This window comes from Lepidochelys kempii, chromosome 1 (assembly GCF_965140285.1).
Source record: "Lepidochelys kempii isolate rLepKem1 chromosome 1, rLepKem1.hap1, whole genome shotgun sequence".
NCBI classification, from domain to species: Eukaryota; Metazoa; Chordata; order Testudines; family Cheloniidae; genus Lepidochelys; species Lepidochelys kempii.
The window spans coordinates 335,608,373-335,630,565 of NC_136380.1; the positions used below are offsets into that span (position 1 = coordinate 335,608,373).

Sequence of the window (22,193 nt, forward strand, 5' to 3'; positions counted from 1 at the left end):
GGTTGTCTCATGACTGGAACACTTGACTGGGAGCCTGGAGAATTTGGACGGATTTTCCGTTGTCTTGCACAGTAATTTATCCTGCGCAGAGGGTGAAAAATGCTATCAAATGGAACAGCCGCATTTCACACTGACTTTATGCAGGGGTCAATGCCAACACAAGGTGCAAAGCAGTGAAGGATCCAGCTGGCAGTGTTTTTACTTTTAACTAATGTATTTCTGAAAAAAATCTTGGAAATTAGATTCTGCCTATTGCCACTGATAGGATTAAAACTGAGATGTGACCCATTAAAATCTTGCAAAGCAACATTAGCAGAGAACTCATTAAATTACTTCCAAATTAATCATTACAACCACTCACATTAAAAAGAAGCCAAACTTATGGGTTTCCCCCCTACCCCTTTTGGGTAAATCTATTAAAGGTGATCAAGGATATGAAAATGATCAAAGTTATCATGAAAAACAGCCCTGTCCACTGCCATCCAGGAGAATTTATTGCTTATCGGAGAAATGTGTAGATTTGCAGCACTGCACCTTGATCAGTTAGTGGCTGACTGTGTTCTCATATTGCACAGGAACAGAGTTAATTATACATATGGTCGTTTATTAATGTACGGTGAACATTCACTTTAAGAGGTATGCTTTCTGTTTTATTAAAGATTAAAGTTTTTATCACTTCCTCAGAGACTCTGGTTGGGTCATTAAATCGGCATGCAGCTAGTTCCTCATCTACATTAATGTTTGCCCATTAAGTGGTGGAAATTACAGTCATGCCATCATTTTTATTAATGGAGAAAAGCATCTCAGTAGATCTGACTGGCTATGCCAGTACGACTGTTACTCTACAGTACAGCAGTGCTGTAATAAAAATACATTGTATTATGAATGAACATGCCGCCGTTTGCACTGTTTACCAGGGACTTTAATGTGTAACCCCACCCCCGACTGCAGTTGTGCAGATAGTCCTATTGACTTCAGCTGTGCAAGACTGGGCCCTTATTCTTGGACCAGTGCTCCATCACAGCGTTCAAGACGCTGCTAGCTGGAGCCACTCTCATTTCGATGACCTAATGGAGCCATTTTTCTAAATTATGGGCCAGGTCATCAGCTGACATGAATGGGCACAGCTCCACTCATTTCTAAAGAGCTGGGCCCATTTACGGCGACTGACGAGCCTGCCTTAAAAGCACGTGTGTGTATGTGTACACATTTGAATAAACTTTTTTTTTTTTAAATATCCGGTGGCATTTTTCTCAGTAACTGAGGTGTTAGCTCCTGGAGTCTTGACTAAGCTGCTATTTTAAATGTCCAAGAGTAGCAAGAGCTGCAGAATGAACGAGATCGGTGCGGTGTACAGAGCATTTCATTTCCAAACAAATTTGACTAGAGAAACAGCTGCACAAATAACAGTTAAAGTATTATTATTCCAGAGATGATTAAATGCTGCTTTGTGACTTCATGTTATTGGTGAAAAATGCATAAGGCCTGGTTCACAAACTCCATGTAGCCAAACTAAATAGTTAGCTTTAGACAGCACAAATGAAAACGTATTCAAAATATTTGTTATTATGAAGAAGACCTCAGGCTGTGGATTTGCACAGGTTCCCTTTTTCCGAGAGCAGCTTATCTTTCTTGCGTTACTGCCAAATAAAGCAAAGTCATCTTTGTTACCAAGGCAGTTCAATTCACAGATTTTTTTTAAATGGAACTATGGCCATTAAAGGTTACACACGGAAAGTTTAATCCAGCACAAATTATTTACAGCCATGCCAGCCCTGGAATACCACCAGTGGGTACAAGCCACATCCCACCACTCTATTCACATGGCAGGTCAGTGTGGAATGGAAGAAAAGAAACCCCATCCTTGAAACAAAGCTCTCTTTGGGAGAGCTCATGCAAATTAGCTTCCCATCACATTTGTTCCACAATTCCCAGTTCTCAGATCTGCACATCCTGCCTCTCCTCCATTCACCTCCCACAGCTTCCTGCTGTAACTTTCCTGCAAGCCTCAGGTAGACAGTCTGTACTGTTTCACTGGAGTCCATTTCTCCTCCTCTCAATTGCCATTTTAAGTGAACCTAGTCATAGGGGAGTAGCTGAAAAGCCCTACTCTCTAATATCTTGTCTAGCGGTGTGGAGGAAAGGTGCTGAATCTTTAGCCTAATGGACTCTTCTCTTCCTCTCCTGAATCCTCACAAAAAGGAGTTGCCAGCCTGGGAGAAGCCAATAAATGTAGCCTTCTGCCCTATCTTTTAAAAGTTTTCCCTCAGTGACTGAGGTTCAGGCATCTAAAGAAGAACACATCCTCTATATTGGGATGTTGGGACACTTAATATGCTCCTCACTGAATCCTCAAATTGTTCCTAAAATCTGGATTACAGTTTTCACCTGTGGGATTGGCAGGACTATTCACTGAAAGGGCAGCTGTAGAAGGACTTGTGCTATCTTCCACACTCATTATCAGGATTTAAACTTCAGGAATCTCCCATCAATCTTAAAATTGTGAAGGAGGCAAATCCTTAATCTATTCGGCCACAAATCCCCTCCCCGATCTGTTCCCCACATATCTACCAACCAATAAAAATGGAAGCAACATACCACACAGTTCAGCTAGGGATTGTCCTACAAATTGGAGACAAAAGGGACATGAACTGGGGGACTCCTAGGTCTACAGTTGTTCAGGTCCTAAAAATAGACTTTGACATGAGCTGAATTAGAAATGTCCTCCTAGCCTGGAGCGCTCAGAGGCTCTGTAGGTCAGTAGCAGTAGTTCATTTTGTCTGGACCAATGAAATTATAGAATTGGACCCACAATATTAAAGCGAGAGTCAAGAAAGCCCTGGCTGGGATCATTTAGTCAGGGATCGGTCCTGCTTTGAGCAGGGGGTTGGACTAGATGACCTCCTGAGGTCCCTTCCAACCCTGATATTCGAGGATTCTATGAATGAACTTTCGTCTTAAGATCCTGTTCCCTTACCTCCAAATTTCTCATGTCTGGTGTGGAGGATTTTAAAAGTATCATGAGCACAAGGTAAATAGTGCATGCAAATACGCACTAATCAGAAGTACAATGAACACAAAGGAGACATTTTGTGGGTGGAAAGACTGGCAAAGTTCTCTTTGGCTGTCTTATTTGAATGGTCTGTGTTAAATGGGTTTACTCTGAACCTCTCTTTCCCACTGCCACATCTGTCCCCATCACTCTGGCCTGCCATCCCTCTTCTATGAATTTCTTTACCATATTTATTTGAGTGCATGATCCAAAGATCTCAAGTTCAAACCAGACTACATTCTCTGAGGGATGCTCAGCTACCAGAAGGCAGGCTATGCTACAAAGCACATAGCTACCACACTGAGTAAAAGGTAAGGACTGGCCTAAAGAGACTAGGACTAGCCAGCGCATACAAAATTTTAAATTGGCAACAGAATGGGTTCAGCAGAAAGCTTATTGCATCAACATGAGCCCAGCCATTTTGGGAGACATATTAACTTCCATTAATACAGCCCACCGTGCAGCAGATTCAGCATTTGGTCACAGTCATAGTCAGTGGCTCAGCAGGCAAGCAGCTCTTTACAGTTCAGATGTTCATGTTGCACATTTCAGGCAAATCCAGGTGTTAAAAATGTAACAGTCATACTTACCACGTACAGCAAATAGAGCTTTACTTTCCCAGAGAGTCATACATACAATTATCTGTGGTACTATGCCTCATTTTAAAACAAAATCACTGTCATTACACTTGTCTCCAAAATAGCACCAGCTTTTTACTTTAAAATGTATTTTGCTTTTGAGTTACTCAGAAAGGATTGTTTTCCAACAGTAAAGTCCTATCTACCTTCAAAACTGGTCAGATTTTGCTTGTTTGCAGTGAGTTTTAAGTCAGAAACATGACTAAAAATGGCTACTTTGACCTTCGCTATTCTTCTGCAATGACTTTTATAGCACAGTTTGCTCCATTTACAAGTTGAATGATGATTTTTCTCACTGCGAGCTCTTCAGGTTCAAGCTAGGTTCATCCTGCCACTTACATCATCACCATAAAAAAAAAAAAAAAGATCCTGCAATCTGGACATAGCTGAAGGTACACAAAGCAGACTAGAACCCAGCTCATTTTTCCTGAGCTGTACTGGCTTTGAGGACCTAACATGAGTAAACAACTGGTTTTGCCTGGAAAGCACATGCATGGTTCTAACATACAGGTGAAAAAGCTGCCCTGCTCCTTCTCAGAGAGGATTTGAGAAAGGAGCAAAAGTGATGCGCAGGGAGGAAGGTGAGTGGAGATGTCAATCAAGAGACTGCTCATACCATGTGGACCCAAGCTCATGGTGGTTCTCTCTGCAGACAGAGTTGATGACAGGCTGAGGGAATGGCCAATAGTTCTATGCACGGACCAGATCCAATGACCTAAATTTCCATATGGTGAAGAGGCTATAGGAGAGAATGTCTTCTATTCCTTCCATAGCCTGTTCACCAGAGGGCAAATTCCAAAACCTTACCCAGCTTTTGCTCCTTGCCCCCACTCCCCACTGGGAGTTTTACCATTGATTGTAATGAGGCTTGGGATTCAACCCTTGTCTTGAATAGGAATTTGCTTAAATAAAGACTGATGAAGAACTGGGTAAGGTATTCACAATCTGGCTCCAGTAGAATGCGTGATACTACTGGTAGGTGCTGATACATGTGGTTCTTAGTGTGATTCATGCTTGTCTGACCCACTTCTTGGACCATGTGTTTGGTGCCAGAATTTGGCCCACAGGGACCAGATCTGTGGAATACAGAGGTTCCAGTTTATAAAGTGTTTTTTAAAAATAGTATCTCCACCCTTAAAAGTTTCTCCCCAGTTTGAAACTTATTTGCCAAGACTCTGATGAGAGCAATTTTTGATAACCAAGTAGACAGGGGTTTATAAGTGAAACAATGGGAGACCCTAACCTAGTGTGGCGCGAACAACTCTGCTATGATAAAAGTGTTAAATGACTATGGACCATAAAGCACATTAAAATCAATTTTAACGGGCTTGGGAGAGTAGTAGAACAGCACAAACTTTTTCTGAAGTAGGTGAATGGACAGTTAGGAGAGTTAACACAAACACATTTATTGGCTTAATGTCTTTAAACTACTTTCAGTACCTTCTTTGTAAGAATGTTTCATTGACAAAAGAAACCAAATAGGTGCCTTATTAGTCCTATGACTGAAAAAAAATTGGTAATTTTCTTATTAGCATAAGAGGAAAGTAAGAACTAGTGGGGTTTTCTCAGATGTAGTACTGTTTAATTTTCTAATGGTCTCTGAGTCAGTATAAAGTATAAAAGGTGTTAATTTTACACCCATGCTATGAGCTCATCAGGTCTCACCCCCTAAATTGGGTTGGGCCTGGTCAAGACTTGGATGTGACAGCAATGGAAAATTAAAAATCAAGGGCCAGATCCTCAGCTTGACTTCAATAAGGCCATGACAAGTCACAGCAGGTATCCATCCAGGCCCCAGTTTGCTGCTGAAAGTTGTGCTGGCAGTTCTATAGCCGACATTCTTCCCTTAGAATCAGTACTGAGAGAAAGCCCCCTCATGCTGTCACACGAGATATAAATGTGAGTCCTGGTTACTGATAGTAACTACATGAATAAGGGGTCCTGACCACATTAGTGTTTAGGTAATTATATTCTGCCTAGGCAGTTCCAACAGAATGTAGTTAGGTCACGGTTTCTAGTTTGAGGTTAAAACCAATAAAACCACATAAAAATCTGAGAACAGGTTATTATAAAGCAGAGATGGGGGGGGGGGCAATATTTATTTTACATATAGTTCAGAGAAACCTGTTCAAAACACTGCTAAACAATATTTACTCCAAAACGGAGTCATTACTTGTCTAAAAATAAAATAAAACAGGAAAAATATATTGAATATCCTGTGTATGATCATCTTTGTTTCCTGTCCTAAACCATTTTGTGGTCTTGCTGCAAGTTGTTAAACAGCTTCTACACTTCATTCCATTCAGTGAAAAAAATATCATTCAGTGGTTAAGTATCTGGCCTAGATCTTGGGTAGACCTAGGTTCAAGTCCTTGGGTAGGCCTAGGTTCAAGTCCCTGCTCTGTCACAAGCACTCCCTTATGTTGCCTGGGCAAGTCACTTGGCCTCCCTATGCCTCGGTTCCCCATCTGTAAAATGGGGATAATAGCACCACTGAGAGGTAGGGCAGTGCTATGACATTAAAAATGGTGAGATGTTCATGTAATGAGGGTCATAGAAATATCTAAGACAGACATAAAAAATAGCTGCATTTCAGCCATAAGAGTCTTTCAAGAGTGTGTAGAATAAGAACCTCATAAGTAAAGTGATTTAGAATCCTGTATATTTTAAGACACTTTTTTACAATGCAGGCAATTAGTTTAGAAACAGACTAAATTCTTAATGAGGATTAGAAATAGGGACTGATTAGTTTTGTCTCATGTGGGCAGAATTTTACCGAACATTTCATCTCATCAATAAAAGTGAATCCCATTACAGTATTTCATTGTGGAAAGAAGATTACAAAATATTTTGTGTGGGTGAATTTTTTCATAACTAACTCCCATTTATGCTATATAAACTGAGTAAAACAGGAGTTTAAGCTATTTACTCCAGCAGCACTTGCATGTACTTGTTAGACACTCATTTAATTCTAATGGGCTATTCTTGTTAAGAGTTAAGTTGTTTTTCTCAATGGTGCTGCTAATTAATGCACCCTAAAAGCAGAACCATTTTCAGCAATGAAAAAAAATCTGCATGGTAATAGCTCAGATTAGCATAATAAAAATTCTGACATGGAAAACTAAATTATATTCTCAGTTACATTTTGATATTGATGGAGTTGAAATTCTGATAAGACATCTGGAACCAAATGTCACTGTATATGTAGATTTTTTTCTTTAAAACATTATTTATTTCTAGTAGAGTAACAGATAGCACCCCCAACCAGGGTTGGAGCCCCAGTGTGCTGCATGATGAACACATGGCCAGACACAGCCCTTGCCTCAAAGAGCTCACAATCTACTTCAACACAAAACACAACTAATCAGAAGGAATGGGGCAGGGAAGATGAAGGAAACAATAAGGACATGTGTTTACACAGGCCAGTTGTGTGCACTGCCAGATTACATCAGATCAGTTTGGGAGTTTTTTTAGTTATAATATATAAATAAAGAGATAAACTAAATATAAACTACAGGCTAATATTACAGCTCAAATAATGCGGGTGGGGGGACTGAAGCAGCATCTGCATGTTTTATGTATAACCTTTGCTGTCAGCAAAATACTCATGTAGAAACACACATTTTTCATCAGAACATCTCAACGCATTCTACAAAGGAAGTCAGCATGATTATCCCCACTCTACATATGGGGTAGTGTTATGCTATACAAAGCACACGGGATCTTTTATGAGAGAGAAGGCAAATACGCCATATTTATTGAAAATACAACAGTTAGCATATGCTTTTCAGTCACACATCATGCACACAGTCCTGCCAGTTGATGTTTTTATAGTTACCAGTCTGTTGTAGCTCCAGTCAATCTAATGGCCAGTTAGTTTGAGCACAAGTGAGGAGCTGGACTCTGTCGGTCGCAATCCGATGCTCAGAGGTTTTGGCAGGACTGAACCCAGAGTTTCATGGCAAAACACCATGAAATTTATATTTGTAAATTCCCATTTGAGTCCATGCATTTTGCAATGTCATCCTGTAATCATTAGTCCTTAAGTGGTGGTAATCTTGGGGTTTTCCGTTGTTATCATTTGATGATTATTGTCAGGCTTCCCATCGTTATCTCCTATTTGTTGTCTTGTCTTTGGGGGTGGTTGCCTCACCTCTGAGGCCATCAATGCTGCTAACATGTTTAGCATCTGATACAACGGACATTTTCTGATTTTCTCCTGGTGTTTCCAAGTCTCTCAATTTTTCCTGACCATCTGGACATTTGTGATGGCTTTCACACCTTATCTTTTCCTGATGCATGCATTCCTCATTCGCACAAACAATCTCACAGAGAAGACAGCAGTATTTTATATTCAACCGAATACATTGTAAATTAAACTTCACAAAATATTGTGGTCAAAACAGTTTACATTGTGGCTCAGGCCTTTAACATTCCTTTAATCTAATTAACAGACACAATAAAAGATCCAGTCTTTTACTCACTAAACCTTAAACCAAAGAAATGACTAGAGGGAAGTTTATAATGCATATAGGGAACAAGATCCCAGTCTCAGGCAATCATTCCTGCTGTTATTCAAAGAGGGTGGCTGGCAGAATTAATTCAAAGCTTACATCAATTTTTATAGTACAATTATAAAATCCTGTCCCTACAGTAGAGGGAGGCGTGGAGACTCACCCAAAAATCCAGTGGCAGAACTCAGGTGCTCCTGAGTCCCAAGCTAGTACTCTACCCACTAGGCCATGATGCCTCCCCCTGTAATGATCTGATCTGATCACCCTGGAGATTGAAATCTTTTATCTAGTCACAGGGCAGCACGTGCAGCAGCAGTGTATACTTCTTCAGGACAGCTGGGACCCATGCTAACGCACAGAACTCCTGCCTTGTCTAATGCATGTTCCTCAACCCTAAAAATCCTCTCTACCACCCTCTGCATATACTTATCCCCTTGCTCCTGGATAATCTTTGCAAAATCCAGTTGCAAATTGGACAGTGTAACACAAGTCCCTTTTTAAGCCTGGGTTTCCTACTTGGACACTAGAGGAAGCTACAAAAATACCCTTAGGTGCTAATAGGATACCCTAGCATCTCCTTGTGCCATTTTTAAAGACATGTAAATAGCACAGAGACACGCATCCGATGAAGGGAGCTGTAGCTCACGAAAGCTTATGTTCATATAAATGTTAGTCTAAGATGCCACAGTCCTCCTTTTCTTTTTGCGAATACAGACTAACACGGCTGCTACTCTGAAAATTGATCTAGGTAAGTTACTCTGAGCAAGTATGTTAGCAGCAGCACAAATTTTGGCAAAAATTCCTTCAATGTGTTTCATAATTTTCCCCTCTCTTTCCCTCTGGCCCTGTGTATAAAGATCTATTCCATATATAGATTACCAGAGACTCAGAGGAAGGTATAGGAGGTAAAACATTATTTAAGGCCCAGGCCTATTCCCACTGACAACAGGATCAGGACAGGTCCTAAAATTAGTTCATAGTGAAAGACTAAGGGTAGAGTTTTCAAAAGCACTTGGCATTGGCCTCACTCTGTTTCCATTGAAGCCAACAGAAATTTTACTATTGACTTCACTGGGAGCAGAGAGTTAGGCAAGCACTTTCGAAAACCCCACCTGAAAATGCTGCCATACTCAACCCCTGTTCTTTTAGGGTAGCAACCCATAAGTATTTTCTCTTCCTCCTTTTTAACTGATTCAACACTTTCTCCACAATCCAGTCCACTTCCTCTCTCTCTCATCTTTGTGAACTCTAAGAATTATGGGGCAGTGTCTTGTGAACTCAACATTTTTCCTCTTCCAAGTGAGGCCCTTTTGCAATTATGCAAAGAGAAGAGCGTTGTGAGCTACAAGCTGTTTACATTGTTATGAGGCTGATGTGGGTCAGCTCTTCAAGGTTATTCTTAGTTCAACTGCTATGTAAACTACTGATGTCATTGAGTGGAAGTTGCCCTGCAGGACATAATATATGTGATAATTATAAGCCAGAGAATACAGCATCTCGTCAGATATGACTCCAAGTTCTCTAGTTCAAGGAGGAGGGAGAAACCTGTTAGTTTTCCGGTTGTAGCTCTGCAAAAGAACCTGAATGAAAAACAGATTGATTCTATGCACGTTATATCCCAGATTTTTTCCCAAGCACGATAGTGCTGCCCACCCAAATTCATTTAGAATTGATTTAAGTTTGTATGTCAGAAAGCATCTTTTGAAGACCATGGAAAGGAAAAAAAATTAATATGCTAGCTAACCAACACCCTCAGCCAGGGCCTTGTAACAGAGCATGCAGCTACTGATGTTCTGCTTGTTTTTCAAGCAGCTGCATCGATTTGTGATGATCCCACATCAGATGAAATGACAAGCGATAACACTTTGCAAAGCACTTTGAGATCCATAGATGAGAAGTGTTATGTGAGTGCAAAGGTGATTAAAGCACGGCTCTTGTCTGCAACGATGTAAAATGGCACTCACTCACCCCACAGATCTGCTTTCTCCTAACGTATATTTAGAATTATATCTGCCGACTTTGGTCACAGCAGTAGATTTTTACTGCTTTTTCCTCCCCTTATTCCTGCACAGCCAGCACAGCTATGAGCATGTGAGCTTAATTCTATTCCTTCTTGGGCATCATCAGTAGAACAGTTTACTACGTTCCAATCCGTTACACCTGTGCAAACCCTTGCAGTGCAGTCACTGTTGGCTTAAATGAGGACCATGGAACTACGCCATTGTAACTCAGTTTTGCAGGGTAAGTGAATGATGGAAAGATGCCAGCTTGACTCATACAGCACAGGCTGAGTACAGAGGGGTAACAGTTTATTGTCTTTTCATTGATTTATGAGGAGAGGCTGAGGGAACTGGGATTTAGTCTGCAGAAGAGAAGAATTGGGGGAGGGAGTTGACAGCTGCTTTCAACTACCTGGAAGGGGGTTCCAAAGAGGATGGATCTAGACTGTTTTCAGTGGTAGCAGATGACAGAATGAGGAGTAATGGTCTCAAGTTGCAGTGGGGAAGGTTTAGGTTAGATATTAGGGAAAACTTTCACTAGGAGGGTGGTGAAACACTGGAATGGGTTATCTAGGGAGGTGGTGGAATCTCCTTCCTTAGGAATTTTTAAGGTCAGGCTTGACAAAGCCCTGGCTGGGATGATTTAGTTGGGGATTGGCCCTGCTTTGAGCAGGGGGTTGGACTAGATGACCTCCTGAGGTCCCTTCCAACCCTGATATTCTATGATTTGCAAACAGAATAAGCTGAATACAGAACTCATTGGAGAGACAGTAAGCATGGAACTTTGCAATACCATTTTTAAAGAAAAATTTATTTTCAGTGATTATTGTTAAAAAGTTATCGATTCTGGGTAAAAAAAAAAGTCAGAAGTGCCAACATTTTACCCTGTTGGCTGTGTACATATGAATGGATCACTCATCTTGTAAAAGGAGGAAATTCACTCTCCTCTGTACAAAGCTAAAAGCTTATAAAGCAAGGTTTGTTCCTGTTCACCCGATTTACCTTAGCATCCTACAACATAGGGAACAGGACCTTACAGTAATAGTTCCTTCAGGTCATGTTGACTAATGATGTGAACAACTGGGGACTTGATCCTGCTCCAGTTGATGTCAGTGGCAAAACTCCCACTGGCTTCAGTGTCAGTGGGCTTCAATTGCACAAAAACTTTCTTAATTAATGCAGCAGGATCTTCATGCTGTGTGAGTAGGAAGAAGGCAGGTGAGACCTGTGTTCTTTTTTACTAGCCATTAAGTTACCACCACAACAGTCCTTACGAGGGTTGAGTCAATGCAGCCTGAATATGGACTTCCAAACTCCAAAGGGCAACTAATACAAGATGAAAATTGTTTATGAAAATGCTAGGGCTGAAAGTATCCCTTCAAAGAGTCACTCAGTAGTTGCTTCTAGTCAAGAAGCATCCACTGGACACGGTAAATAAGTTATACATTAAATAAAGAATGTTAAGGTTAGAAAGTCAAGCACTCAAAAGTTAGGAAATACCAGAATTAAAGGTTGCTTGCGCAACATTAATGTGGCCCCCTTGTGAATATGCATTATGGAATAGGATAACATGCTATTCCCCGCCCCCACAGGACCCCTGCCTAATTTAGTGTACAGCATGGACATTGCTCTCGGAATCAGGATTGTGTAGTGAATGAGGTTGTTGTCTCCATGACCTCTGCCTCATTTGTTGCAGAAGTTGGAAAGTGTGCAGTGAAGACAGCAGGGACTTACAGAAGGAGAAGGGATGGTCTCATAGTTAAGATATTTGAATGCAACCTTAGAGAACTAGGTTCAATTCCTGCTTCTGCCACAGAAGTCTTATATGATGCTGGATACCCAACAGAAGATCTCTTACAGAAGTATAGCCAAGCACCTGAAATTGATTGAAATGGTGCTTTTAACATATTAAAGTGCTAGACTCAGTAAAATTGAATCCTAAGTATACCAAGTTGGGCACTTAAAATTAGCAACCAATTTTGTCGTTAATGTCTGTGCCTCTGTTCCACCTTTTGTGTTCTGGGAATAATAATGCCTCCTAAGATCACAGGAGTGCTGAGAAGATAAAATTCATTAGTGACACTATTCATTCATTCATTCATAGTGACACTATGGTGAGAGCACCACAGAAGCCCAAGAGGAGATTACTAGTTTTGTATTCAACATAGTGCAAACACTCCGTAACCAAAAGTCCCCAAACTTAATCCACACACTTCCCAGTAAGGGCATGCAATCTTTAAAACCCAGCTTCGTTCTCTTAAATGTCTTCTCCATCCCTCTGCCAGGGCAGTCGCCCACAACTTTCCTTCTGGGGTGCAACCCTGCTCTTCCCAGTGAGAACTCCCACAGCCTGTCTGCTGGGTGCATTCTTGTCAGGGAAGCATCCCTCACTCCCCTGGCCCTCTCACTATTCCCTGTGGTCCCCACTCTCCAGCAAGGGGATGCCAGAAAGTAAGCCCTTCCTCTTCTCCCCCTTCCTACAGCTCTCTCTAGCCCTTAGCTCTGGCTCTCCAGCCTAGAGCTAGCAGGCATCTTACTCTTCTGCCTTCAGCCCTGGCTCTCTGGCTTGGGGATGCCAGCCAGAAAACACCATGTGTTGCTCTTTGCCTTCAGCCTTCTCCCAGGAACCATCTTCTCTGTTTGGCAGCTCTCCTGTCCTTCTCCTGTCTGTCTCCTGACTCATCTTCTAGAACCCACCCAGATGTTTCTCCACCCTCTTAATTGGCCCAACTGGGATCATGTGGACTGGATGTTCATTTAATGGGCCAGCAACCCTGTTGCAGAGAACAAGACACATCCCTAGCACCAGCAATGTGTCCTGGCCAAATTGCCAGACTGAGAAAGTTCTGTCTCCTGCACAAATGAGCTTAATTCTTATTGTTGAGAGTTCCATTGTGCCAGATAGTGAAGTTCTTCATCCTGGAGCTTTATATTGTCTTTTAGGTATCCTGGGCTCATGCCATGAAGCACCTTGAAGATAAGGGACGAACCCTTGAACTTGATTTGATATTCCTTGGGAATCCAGTGCAGAAGAAGTTTGATGTGCTTATGGTATCCAGTGTTGCTGAAGAGATGCGCTTCTGCGTTCTGTACTAGTGGGAGTCTTTTAAGTGCTGAAGACTTAATTTCTGGTATATCTCATTGCTGTAGTCCAACCAAGAGGCGATGAAGGCATTTATAACTTGAGATCAGGCCATCATCTTCCAGGATGTGATGGAGTCTCCTAGCCAACCAGAGATGATAGAAAGTATTACTCATGGCTGTTGCGATGTGAGAGCTCAGTGGCAAGAAGAAATCCAAGAGCACTCCTAGACTACGTTCTGAATTGACCTATTGTGGATATGAACCATCAAAATGTTGTCCTCTGCCCACCAACATCACCTCTGTCTTTCTTGGGTTCAGCTTCAGCCAGCTGTGCTTAATCCATAAGCTGATTTTATACAAGCCTGGTGGTAGTGGTGAGGTCATATGTGGTGAAAGACAGGTACAGATGTGTCATCCACATATTGCTGGCACATGAGTTCATGTTATTTGACCATTTCATGGTTGCATGTGGATGTTGAAAAGGACTGGAGAAAGAACTAATCCTCGTGGAACTCCACAAGTGAGGGATCTAGTGGTGAAGGTGTAGTTTCCCCATCATTATTCATTGGTTGTGTCCCTCAAGGAAGAGCTTAAACCATTTAGTGCATTACCCTGGCCCCTGTCACTTCCCTCAGCTGAGAGAGCAGTAGTTCGTGGTCAACAGTGTTGAATGCTACAGAGAAGTCGAGCAGGGCTAAAATTTGGCTAAGTTTTAAGTAACTGAAAACAGCATGTAATCATGGGAAGTACTTGGCAACTTTAACTTTAGGCATCACTATCTACACTGACTATAATGGAAATCACTACTCAGTGAAAAGTCAGCATAAAACAGGCACATCAAAATTCTGTTTTGGAAACAAACATTTGGATGCACCTCTGCAAGCCTTTGACACAGGTTGACAGCTAGTTACTTTTGAACTTTAGGACCAGCTTGGTTGTTCTTGCACATGAACAGATGACACCACATTTCAACACACCTTCTCATAGATTCTAAAGCTGCTCTAAAGACACAAAGCCTTAAGAAATTGGTTCAAACCATTTAATTCTTTTTGGTGGTAAGCAGAGTCCAGGTTTGCATTAGTGTGTGTTCAGGATGTGCATTTTTCCTCTACTTTTTATTTCTCTTTAATAAACCTTTTCATCCACAGTGCTCAAAGAGCTTAGAGATGCTAGCAAGTTTTTTTTGTTTATACTTTTTTCCTCCTTGCCATTGTTTTAATGCCATTAAAAAGCTTGAAAATATTACATTTTCTTTTACTTTTTTCTTCTTCCAGTTTTGGGGGAAAAAACCAAAGAGCAAGCACAACAGTAATTCAATATTCCTCATACTTCCTTATTTGTCTACTGGCCTCATCATTGGCAGCACAGCTCTCTAAATTGGAGTGTGTGTGTTTATTTGTATTCCACTCTGATTTTTTCCCTGCAGGGCTAGGTCACTGAGTTTAGATATAATAACCCACCCCTCCAGCCAAATCCAGAGCTTTATGAAGGTCCTAAAAAAGTTTGGGTCAGGGTCTCAATATCAGTCATCTACTCACTGTCATTATTAATGACTAAGCATTTTCCAACACCACTCCCAGCAGGTCTTTCATTATTTTAAAATATTTCACACATTTTTTCCTACATTGACCTCAAAGTTTTTTTTGTCTCCCCTCCTCTTCTACCTGCCAACTGAGTCTATCAGGATTTTGCAGGTGGCTAGCTATCTGAAGTACAGAAGAATACAGAAATTTTGGTCATAAGTCCCACAATATGTGTCATCACCATGTGGAATAAGTAACTCGGGGGAAATGTTTAAAAGCCAAAACTAGAAGTTTAAATACAAGTTGCAGGTTTTTCCTACTAATATCCATAACTCAATGTCAGATCTTTCAGCTTCTGAATTCATTGGCTTACATAACTGTAACTATTTCCTGAAACTATGGAAAAGCTGTCAAGATCTCACATGCACACAAACACACCCACATACTTGCATACAAATCCAGCAGATGCAGAGTTGAAACTTGTAAGTAAGTAGCATTTCACAGGATACAGTACTCACTGATTAAATAAATTTTTGTATGTGTCATACCTTACAATAGGCACACTCTGCTCATTTATGATGGCTGTTCAAACTCTTGTCATTACAGAGCATCTTGGGCCTCATTTAGGGTGACCAGATGTCCCAATTTTATAGGGACAGTACTGGTATTTGGGACTTTTTCTTATATAGGCTCCTATTACCCCCCCACCCCGTCCTGATTTTTCACACTTGCTGTCTGGTCACCCTAGCCTCACCCTACTCATTTACACACTGAAGAATAACTATGCCTCTAAGTGAGAGCAGAATCAGTGCCCTTAATTGCGGGCACCGAGATGGTTTAAAACTAACTAGGGAAACTTTTCTTTAGCTAAGCAAGACAAGATCAAGTGCATCAATGTATCTGAATGGAATCTCACCAACTCTGGTAGGATGCAGTGCAGAGACAGCAACAAGAAAACCCACGAACTGGACTATGATCATCATCATTTAACAATTAAAATATATATCTTTATTTAAATTCAGCCTTTATCATTCTTACTGAGGGCAGAATTTAAGACAAAAGGATTGCACAGGTGTAACTGCCAACACTTCAGTGCGTAGTCTGAAGAATCTTTCTAAAGTGCTAAAGATGCACAAGTAAGGGAAAAAAAACCTCTAGATTTTTAGATCCCAGGTTGAGTTAGGTAGGGCAGCAGTTAGGGGTGAAATAAAAACAAAAACAATGTATTTTGTAAACTGAGCAAGCACATTGTAAAACAATACTCATAGAACTCCACAATGACCTTTTTACATAGCCAGTTTTCAGACAGTTGTACTTGCAGTTTTACTTCTAATCTCAACGTGAGCAATGTATTGGGCCCTAAATCAGGGAATTGGACCCCAAAACAATAAGAAATACTATCAAGTGGCTACCAGAGTCATGCACGTTCAATGGTGACCATACAAAAGAACCCAAAAGAATAAGGATTAGTTTCTTACCAGTCATATGGGATTAATTTATACAATTCTTGGTGATTTGCGTACTGTTTGTCACATAAGTGATTTTTAGCGTCAAGAAAAAAGTCTAAGTTTAACAAACACTTTGGAGTGTTAAAAATTATATCCCTTTAAAATGTATTTGAGAAACTTTATGGTTTCCATTACTATCCGTCGCCCCCAAAAAGATAATTGAATACTTTTGTCCCATAGAAGACTATACAAGTCTTTCATGCTATTGTTGTCTATTTCTAGGAACTGTTGTGACAACTGTTTACTTTCCTGTTTACTAACAGAAACTAAATGGTGCCACCACCACTACCACCACACACTTCAACAGCCCAGAAATAGAAAAGCTTCTGATGGGTTTACCTTTATAGGAAAGTTTAAGTCTTGGGATATTTTGCTTTGAAGTTCCAGTGACTGGAAGGAACAGCATTACTAAGGATAACGCTGTGCAGACATGTGGTGCTTTGAAAGATCTCACTCTGCTGTTCTCTCGACAGTCTGTTCTTGCATTCATGGTGAAAAAGGTCCGTTTTTTCAGAAAAATCCAAATGTAATCTGAAAGCAAGAAGAAAACATCTGTGTCTCCTTTGCATCGTCACACACAAAGCTTATGAAGGCAGGCCAAACCTTCAGTTAGAGAGTATCTTAAGCAGAAGTCACTTTGTTATAGACACTTTTCTCCAGTATACACCAAAACTCTAATCTCTTTTCTATAAAACTAATTTGGTAGACTGAGGCCGGAACAATGCGTAAGCTTTTGGACACTGTCTAGCATAGCTAACTTTTAAGTACAAATTAAATTAAATATAATACCCGTTAAAAATAGTCACATTAATGCCTTGGCTATCTCTATATAGATCAGGTGTTCTCAAACTGGGGGTTAGGACTCCTCAGGGAGTCACAGGGTTCTTACATGGAGGGGGGAGTTGACGAGCTGTCAGCCTCCACCACAAACCCCACCTTGCCTCCAGCATTTATTATAGTGTTAAATATATAAAAAGTGTTTTTAATTTATAAGGAGGAGTTGCATTCAGAGGCTATGTGAAAGGGGCCACCGGTACAAAACTTTGAGAACCACTGACACAGATACCACAGCAATTTTATATCCTTACACTGTGAATAGGCTACACTGTAATATCTCAGATACCACGGTGTAGCAACTGGAGATACCATTAAAATTAACATGTAATTGACATTCATCACAAACTTATTTATAAAATAAAAAAAAGGGCTATTAGAAGCTTTTATTCACTTTCAGGAGAAAAACAATGATTGCTGATAAAATGTAAACATACCTTCCCATATGTTGTTCTCAGTGAACTAAGACTTACTTAACAACCACAATCCACAAACCAAAACGTCCTAGGAACGTTAAACGGGGGAGGTCCATGCAAAGGCCCATCTCAGCACAACATGTAAGAAAAGCAAGCTTTGCATCACCTTTCACTTAATAATCATAATAGAATACCTAGCTCTTTTCATCCATAGATATCACAGAGTACCCTACAAAGGAAGGCAATTATCACTATCCATGGAAAAACGGAGACACAAGTAAGTTGAAGTGACTTTGGGAAGATCACACAGTAGTCTCCCTGTGTAGAATTGGGGACAGCAAGATAGGATTTTTTTTCCCTAAAAGATATTCATGTTTGAACAAGAGCATTGGTTTGGGGAAGTTCTATGGCCTTTGTTATGCAGGCGGTCAGGCTGGATGACCACAGTGGTCCCTTCTGGCTTTAGAATCTATGAAAATGACCAAAGCAGATACAACACCAGTGATTAACAAGTAGGGCTGCTGGGAAAACAATGACAATTTTTCCATTAATTTTTTTTTTCGGGGCGGAGGAGGGGAGAGCGGAGTCAGTTGACTTAAAAAAAAAGTTAACTCCAGTGCTCTGATCAACTGATTTGGTGTAAGTACCGCAGGCAATGTTCTGTGCTGACCCTTTTAGATGAAACAGAATGCAGAGCCCCTCCGACGTTTGGGCTGCTCCATGGCTCTCGGTGTTAACTTAGCGTTAATTTAGCTCTCAGAGAAGCTGCAGCACTGCCCAGGATCTCCATGGTATTGCATGCTCTAGCCCTACCCCCGGCACATCCCTCCTGGCCCCAGCCTCTCCCCAAGCACATCCCCTACACCATGGCTTGCAATGGGGTCCTTGGAAGATTGCGGAGGATAGCTGTGTCTTGCCAGAGTAATCCTTCCTCCGCCTAAACAAGGTGGTTCTGAGCCCTTTACACTACTCTGGTACTTCTACCTGGTGTAAAGAAGCCAGAGAGGGGGTGAGGATCTCACCTGGAACATCCTTCCTATGCCAACACATCCAGTTTCCTCCCTTTCCTCCTTCAAATCTCTCCTCCAAATGCAGCGGGACCCTGCCGCCTTTCAATCTGAATCGACTCCTGTAGACTACGCACAATCGCCCATTCATTAAATAAAACCCCAAAGTAAGCATCTGATTATTTGATTTGTTTCTTATTCTTTGCCCTGTTAGAATGCAAACCCCTGAGAGAGAGGGGGAGAGAGAGAGATCTTGTTTACTCCATAAATGTGTATTACTGAGTTCATTATTGGCGCCCAACAAATAAGATGATACAGGAAGTAACTGATGGTGACATTTTTCACCTCAGTCTTTTTTTATATAGATATATAGAGAGAGATGGTTAAAGATGCACAGGCCCTGTCCATTTTGGTGGAGGAGAGTGAAAGCTATACTCCAAAGCAAGAAATTATCTAACATCAAGTCTCATTGCAAAGATTGCATAGGGATCATGGCTTGGGGGACTGGGATTCTGCTAAACGTATAAGGATTCCGCCAGAGGGTGTGAGGGTCATTTTCTAGAGGCAAGAGCATACTTAAATTGTAGGTCCAAATTCACCAATGGTATAGTGAGGCATGAATGGGACGTGTCTTACAGCACTAAATTTAGCCTTTTGGCTGCAAGGAGTCTGACTTTTCCACGTAGAAATTTCTTGCTACACAAATCCTTCTTCTTTTGTGTTGTCTGAACTCTGGCTGTGGAAAGAGGCCAGACACAAGGGGCTTACTTTACACTTGAGGCAGCTGTTCAGTGAGTTTGAGCCAAAAAAGTCCCATTAAGGACTCACTGCAGGCTAGTCAGATTTTTTAAGTTATGCTTTTTCATACGTTCATCCTCTAATACACCTCCAGCTTCAATACAGGACTCTTCCAGGAGATTAATGACTAGCTCAGGTTAATGTACCTCAGACCAATTGACTCAACATTAATCCCCAGAAAATGCCCAATAGCTCCTGGGTAGGGTGACCAGATGTCCTGATTTTATAGGGACAGTCCCGATATTTGGTGTGTTATCGCTTATGTAGACACTTATTACCCCCCACATCCTGTCCTGATTTTTCACATTTGCTATTTGGTCACCCTACTCTTGGGACATCTCTAATGTAGATCAGTGTCCTATGCTCCATTTGACCAAATCCATAAGCACTGTTTTGTTTTTAAAAGAGGAATTTTATAAGAATGAATAGCAATTCTTCTTACTTTAGTTTGATTTTTCTGATAAGCATCTACCTATGCTGCAATAGTCCTGTGAGATGTACTGAACCAAAATGGAGGACAAAACATTTCAAGAGAATGATGTTTAACTTCAAGTGCTTTATCATGAAGCTGTATCTGCATTTGGTTCTTTTACGTTTTTTTTATTATCCTCCTGTAGGGAGCCAGGGTGGCTCCCCTCTGAACCAGAGGGTAAAGAGCCACCCTTTCAGCCTGAGTGGGCGGAGCCAGGCCAAGCTTCCGCCAATCCCCGGAAGGGGAAGGGTGGGACAGGAAGTACAAAGGGCAGGGGGGCCCTCTGCCCAGTGAAGAGAGCACCAGGGAGGGAGACAGACACGCGCTGCTGGCTGCTCCCTCGCGAGCCTGCTGCTGACCCAGGCGAAGCCCTGGGCAAGGAGGAGCCTGACCGGGAGGAAGGCCTGTGGCAACCACGGCTGCCAGCCGCTGAATACCCAGAGGACCTGGAGGGGCCTGACTGCAGCCCGGGCCAGCGTGAGTCCGACACCGAGGGGGAGCGGGAGCTGCCTGCAGCAGAATACCCGGAGGAGATGGAGGGACCGGAGCTGCCCGCTTGAGAGACCGGGTAGGAAGTAGCCCAGGGGCCGAACTACACCATGGGGTGGGTGTGTTTGGTCAGTGGGTGCGGACGGCCCCGCTGACCCAGCGGCAGGACCTTCGCCTCCCGCCACTGTCAGGGCCCTGGGCTGGAACGCAGTGGCGTTGGGTGGGCCTGCGTTCCCCTACCCTGGCGCTCCCCTGCCTGAGGGGCGTGCTACTGACTCCGGCCGGCACACCTTCCCCGCTAATTCCCCAACACCTAGAAGGTGTGGCTGAGGCCTGCCACGGAGACCATAGCTCTCCATCGCCCCTAGGGGCTCGGAGGACCGACCAACACCTGTCACAAGTGGTGGAGAATGCGGACAGGCGATCCCAACCCCTGCCGAAAGGGGTTAGTGCGAGGGCGCCTGTGAAGCGCCCCTACTGGAAAGATGGAGATGGGAAGCCTTATCAAGTTCCTGGCTGAGAGCCAGCAACAGCAGCAGCACCAACTTGAGCAGCAGCTGGGCGCCCACCAGCAGCAGTTGCTTCAAACCCTGGGGGCCCAGCACCAGGAACAGCAAACCCAGTGCTTCCAGCAGCTTGCAACCCTGTGGTCAGGCATTGGTGGTGCTCAACCGAAGCGGGCAGCCACCCCGACCCTTCCCGCCCCACCGATCTGTCTGGCCAAGATGGGGCTGGAGGATGACCTGGAAGCCTACCTAGTGACCTTCGAGCAGGTTGCCTCAGTGGCTGGTTGGGCGCCTGACCAATGGGCGACACTCCTCGCCCCATATCTGACAGGGCTAGCCCAGAAGGCTTACCATGGGCTCCCAGATGATGAGGCCTGCATTTATGCTTGAGTGAAAGTGGCCATCTTGGATGCCTTCAACATTACCCCGGAAACCTTTACCCCAGAAACCTTTCGGCAACGGTTTCGGGAAAAGGTCTACCCACCGGGCGCCAGACCCCAGGCGACGGCCCAGGAACTGAAGGACGTGGGTACCCGATGGCTCCAACCTGAGCGTCGAACCGCAGCTGAGGTGATGGAACAGGTAATCCTTTAACAATTCGTGCACATCCTCCCACCCCAGGGGAGGGCTTGGGTGTTACGGCACTGGCCACAAAGTCTGAGCTCGGCCGTCACGCTTATGGAGGACTTTCTCGAGGCTGAGGCCCCGATACGACCGGCCACCTGCCCCCCAAACCCTGGGCCCAATGCACAGAAACTTGAACGGAGGGGGCCCACCTCCCAAACCAACGCACCCCACCGTACCAGACGACCAGAAGGCGGCAGGACCGAGTTTTCCCGATGGCCTGAGTCAACACCACTCTCTGGCCCTGGATGCTTAACCCGACCACCAGGCCCCGGCCCACGCTGCGGCCCCACTGGTGCCCCCACGTGGCCGGCGTGCCCAGAGGTAGGACCTTGTTTCCGATGTGGTGAGTATGGGCATCTGCAACGGGGCTGTCCTGCAATGGACTGCAACTTTGGCCTGGTGTGTGCCGGGGAGCGATGGGCCCGTCTGCCCTCCGTGGCCAAACTGACAGCTCCCATGGAAGTCGCCGGGGTCCCTGTGGTGGGTCTAGTCAATTCGGGCTGTGGGCAGACCCTTGTCCGCCAGGCGCTCTTCTCGGACACCACGCGGACCGTTGGGGAAGTACAGATTCAGTGCATCGACGGAGATGTAAAATGGTACCCCACGGTGTGGGTCCCCATTATGGTGCACGGAGTAACCCAGTTGATGAATGTGGCAGTGGCGTCATCCCTCGCCTATCCAGTGATCCTGGGCCGTGACTGGCCTGACTTTGTCGAGGTGCTCCA

General features: G+C 43.2%; 1 protein-coding gene across 17 annotated transcripts in view; it reads right to left on the minus strand.

Annotated features, from left to right (window-relative positions):
• Window positions 1-22,193, minus strand: part of SEMA3D (semaphorin 3D) — a 196,200-nt gene that overhangs the window by 108,003 nt on the left and 66,004 nt on the right. For all 17 annotated transcript variants that reach the window (XM_073328657.2, XM_073328648.2, XM_073328649.2 and 14 more), the window contains one exon: window positions 16,659-16,850. In XM_073328657.2, coding sequence (XP_073184758.2) covers window positions 16,659-16,850 — 192 coding nt within the window. The remainder of the gene's footprint in view (window positions 1-16,658; window positions 16,851-22,193) is intronic.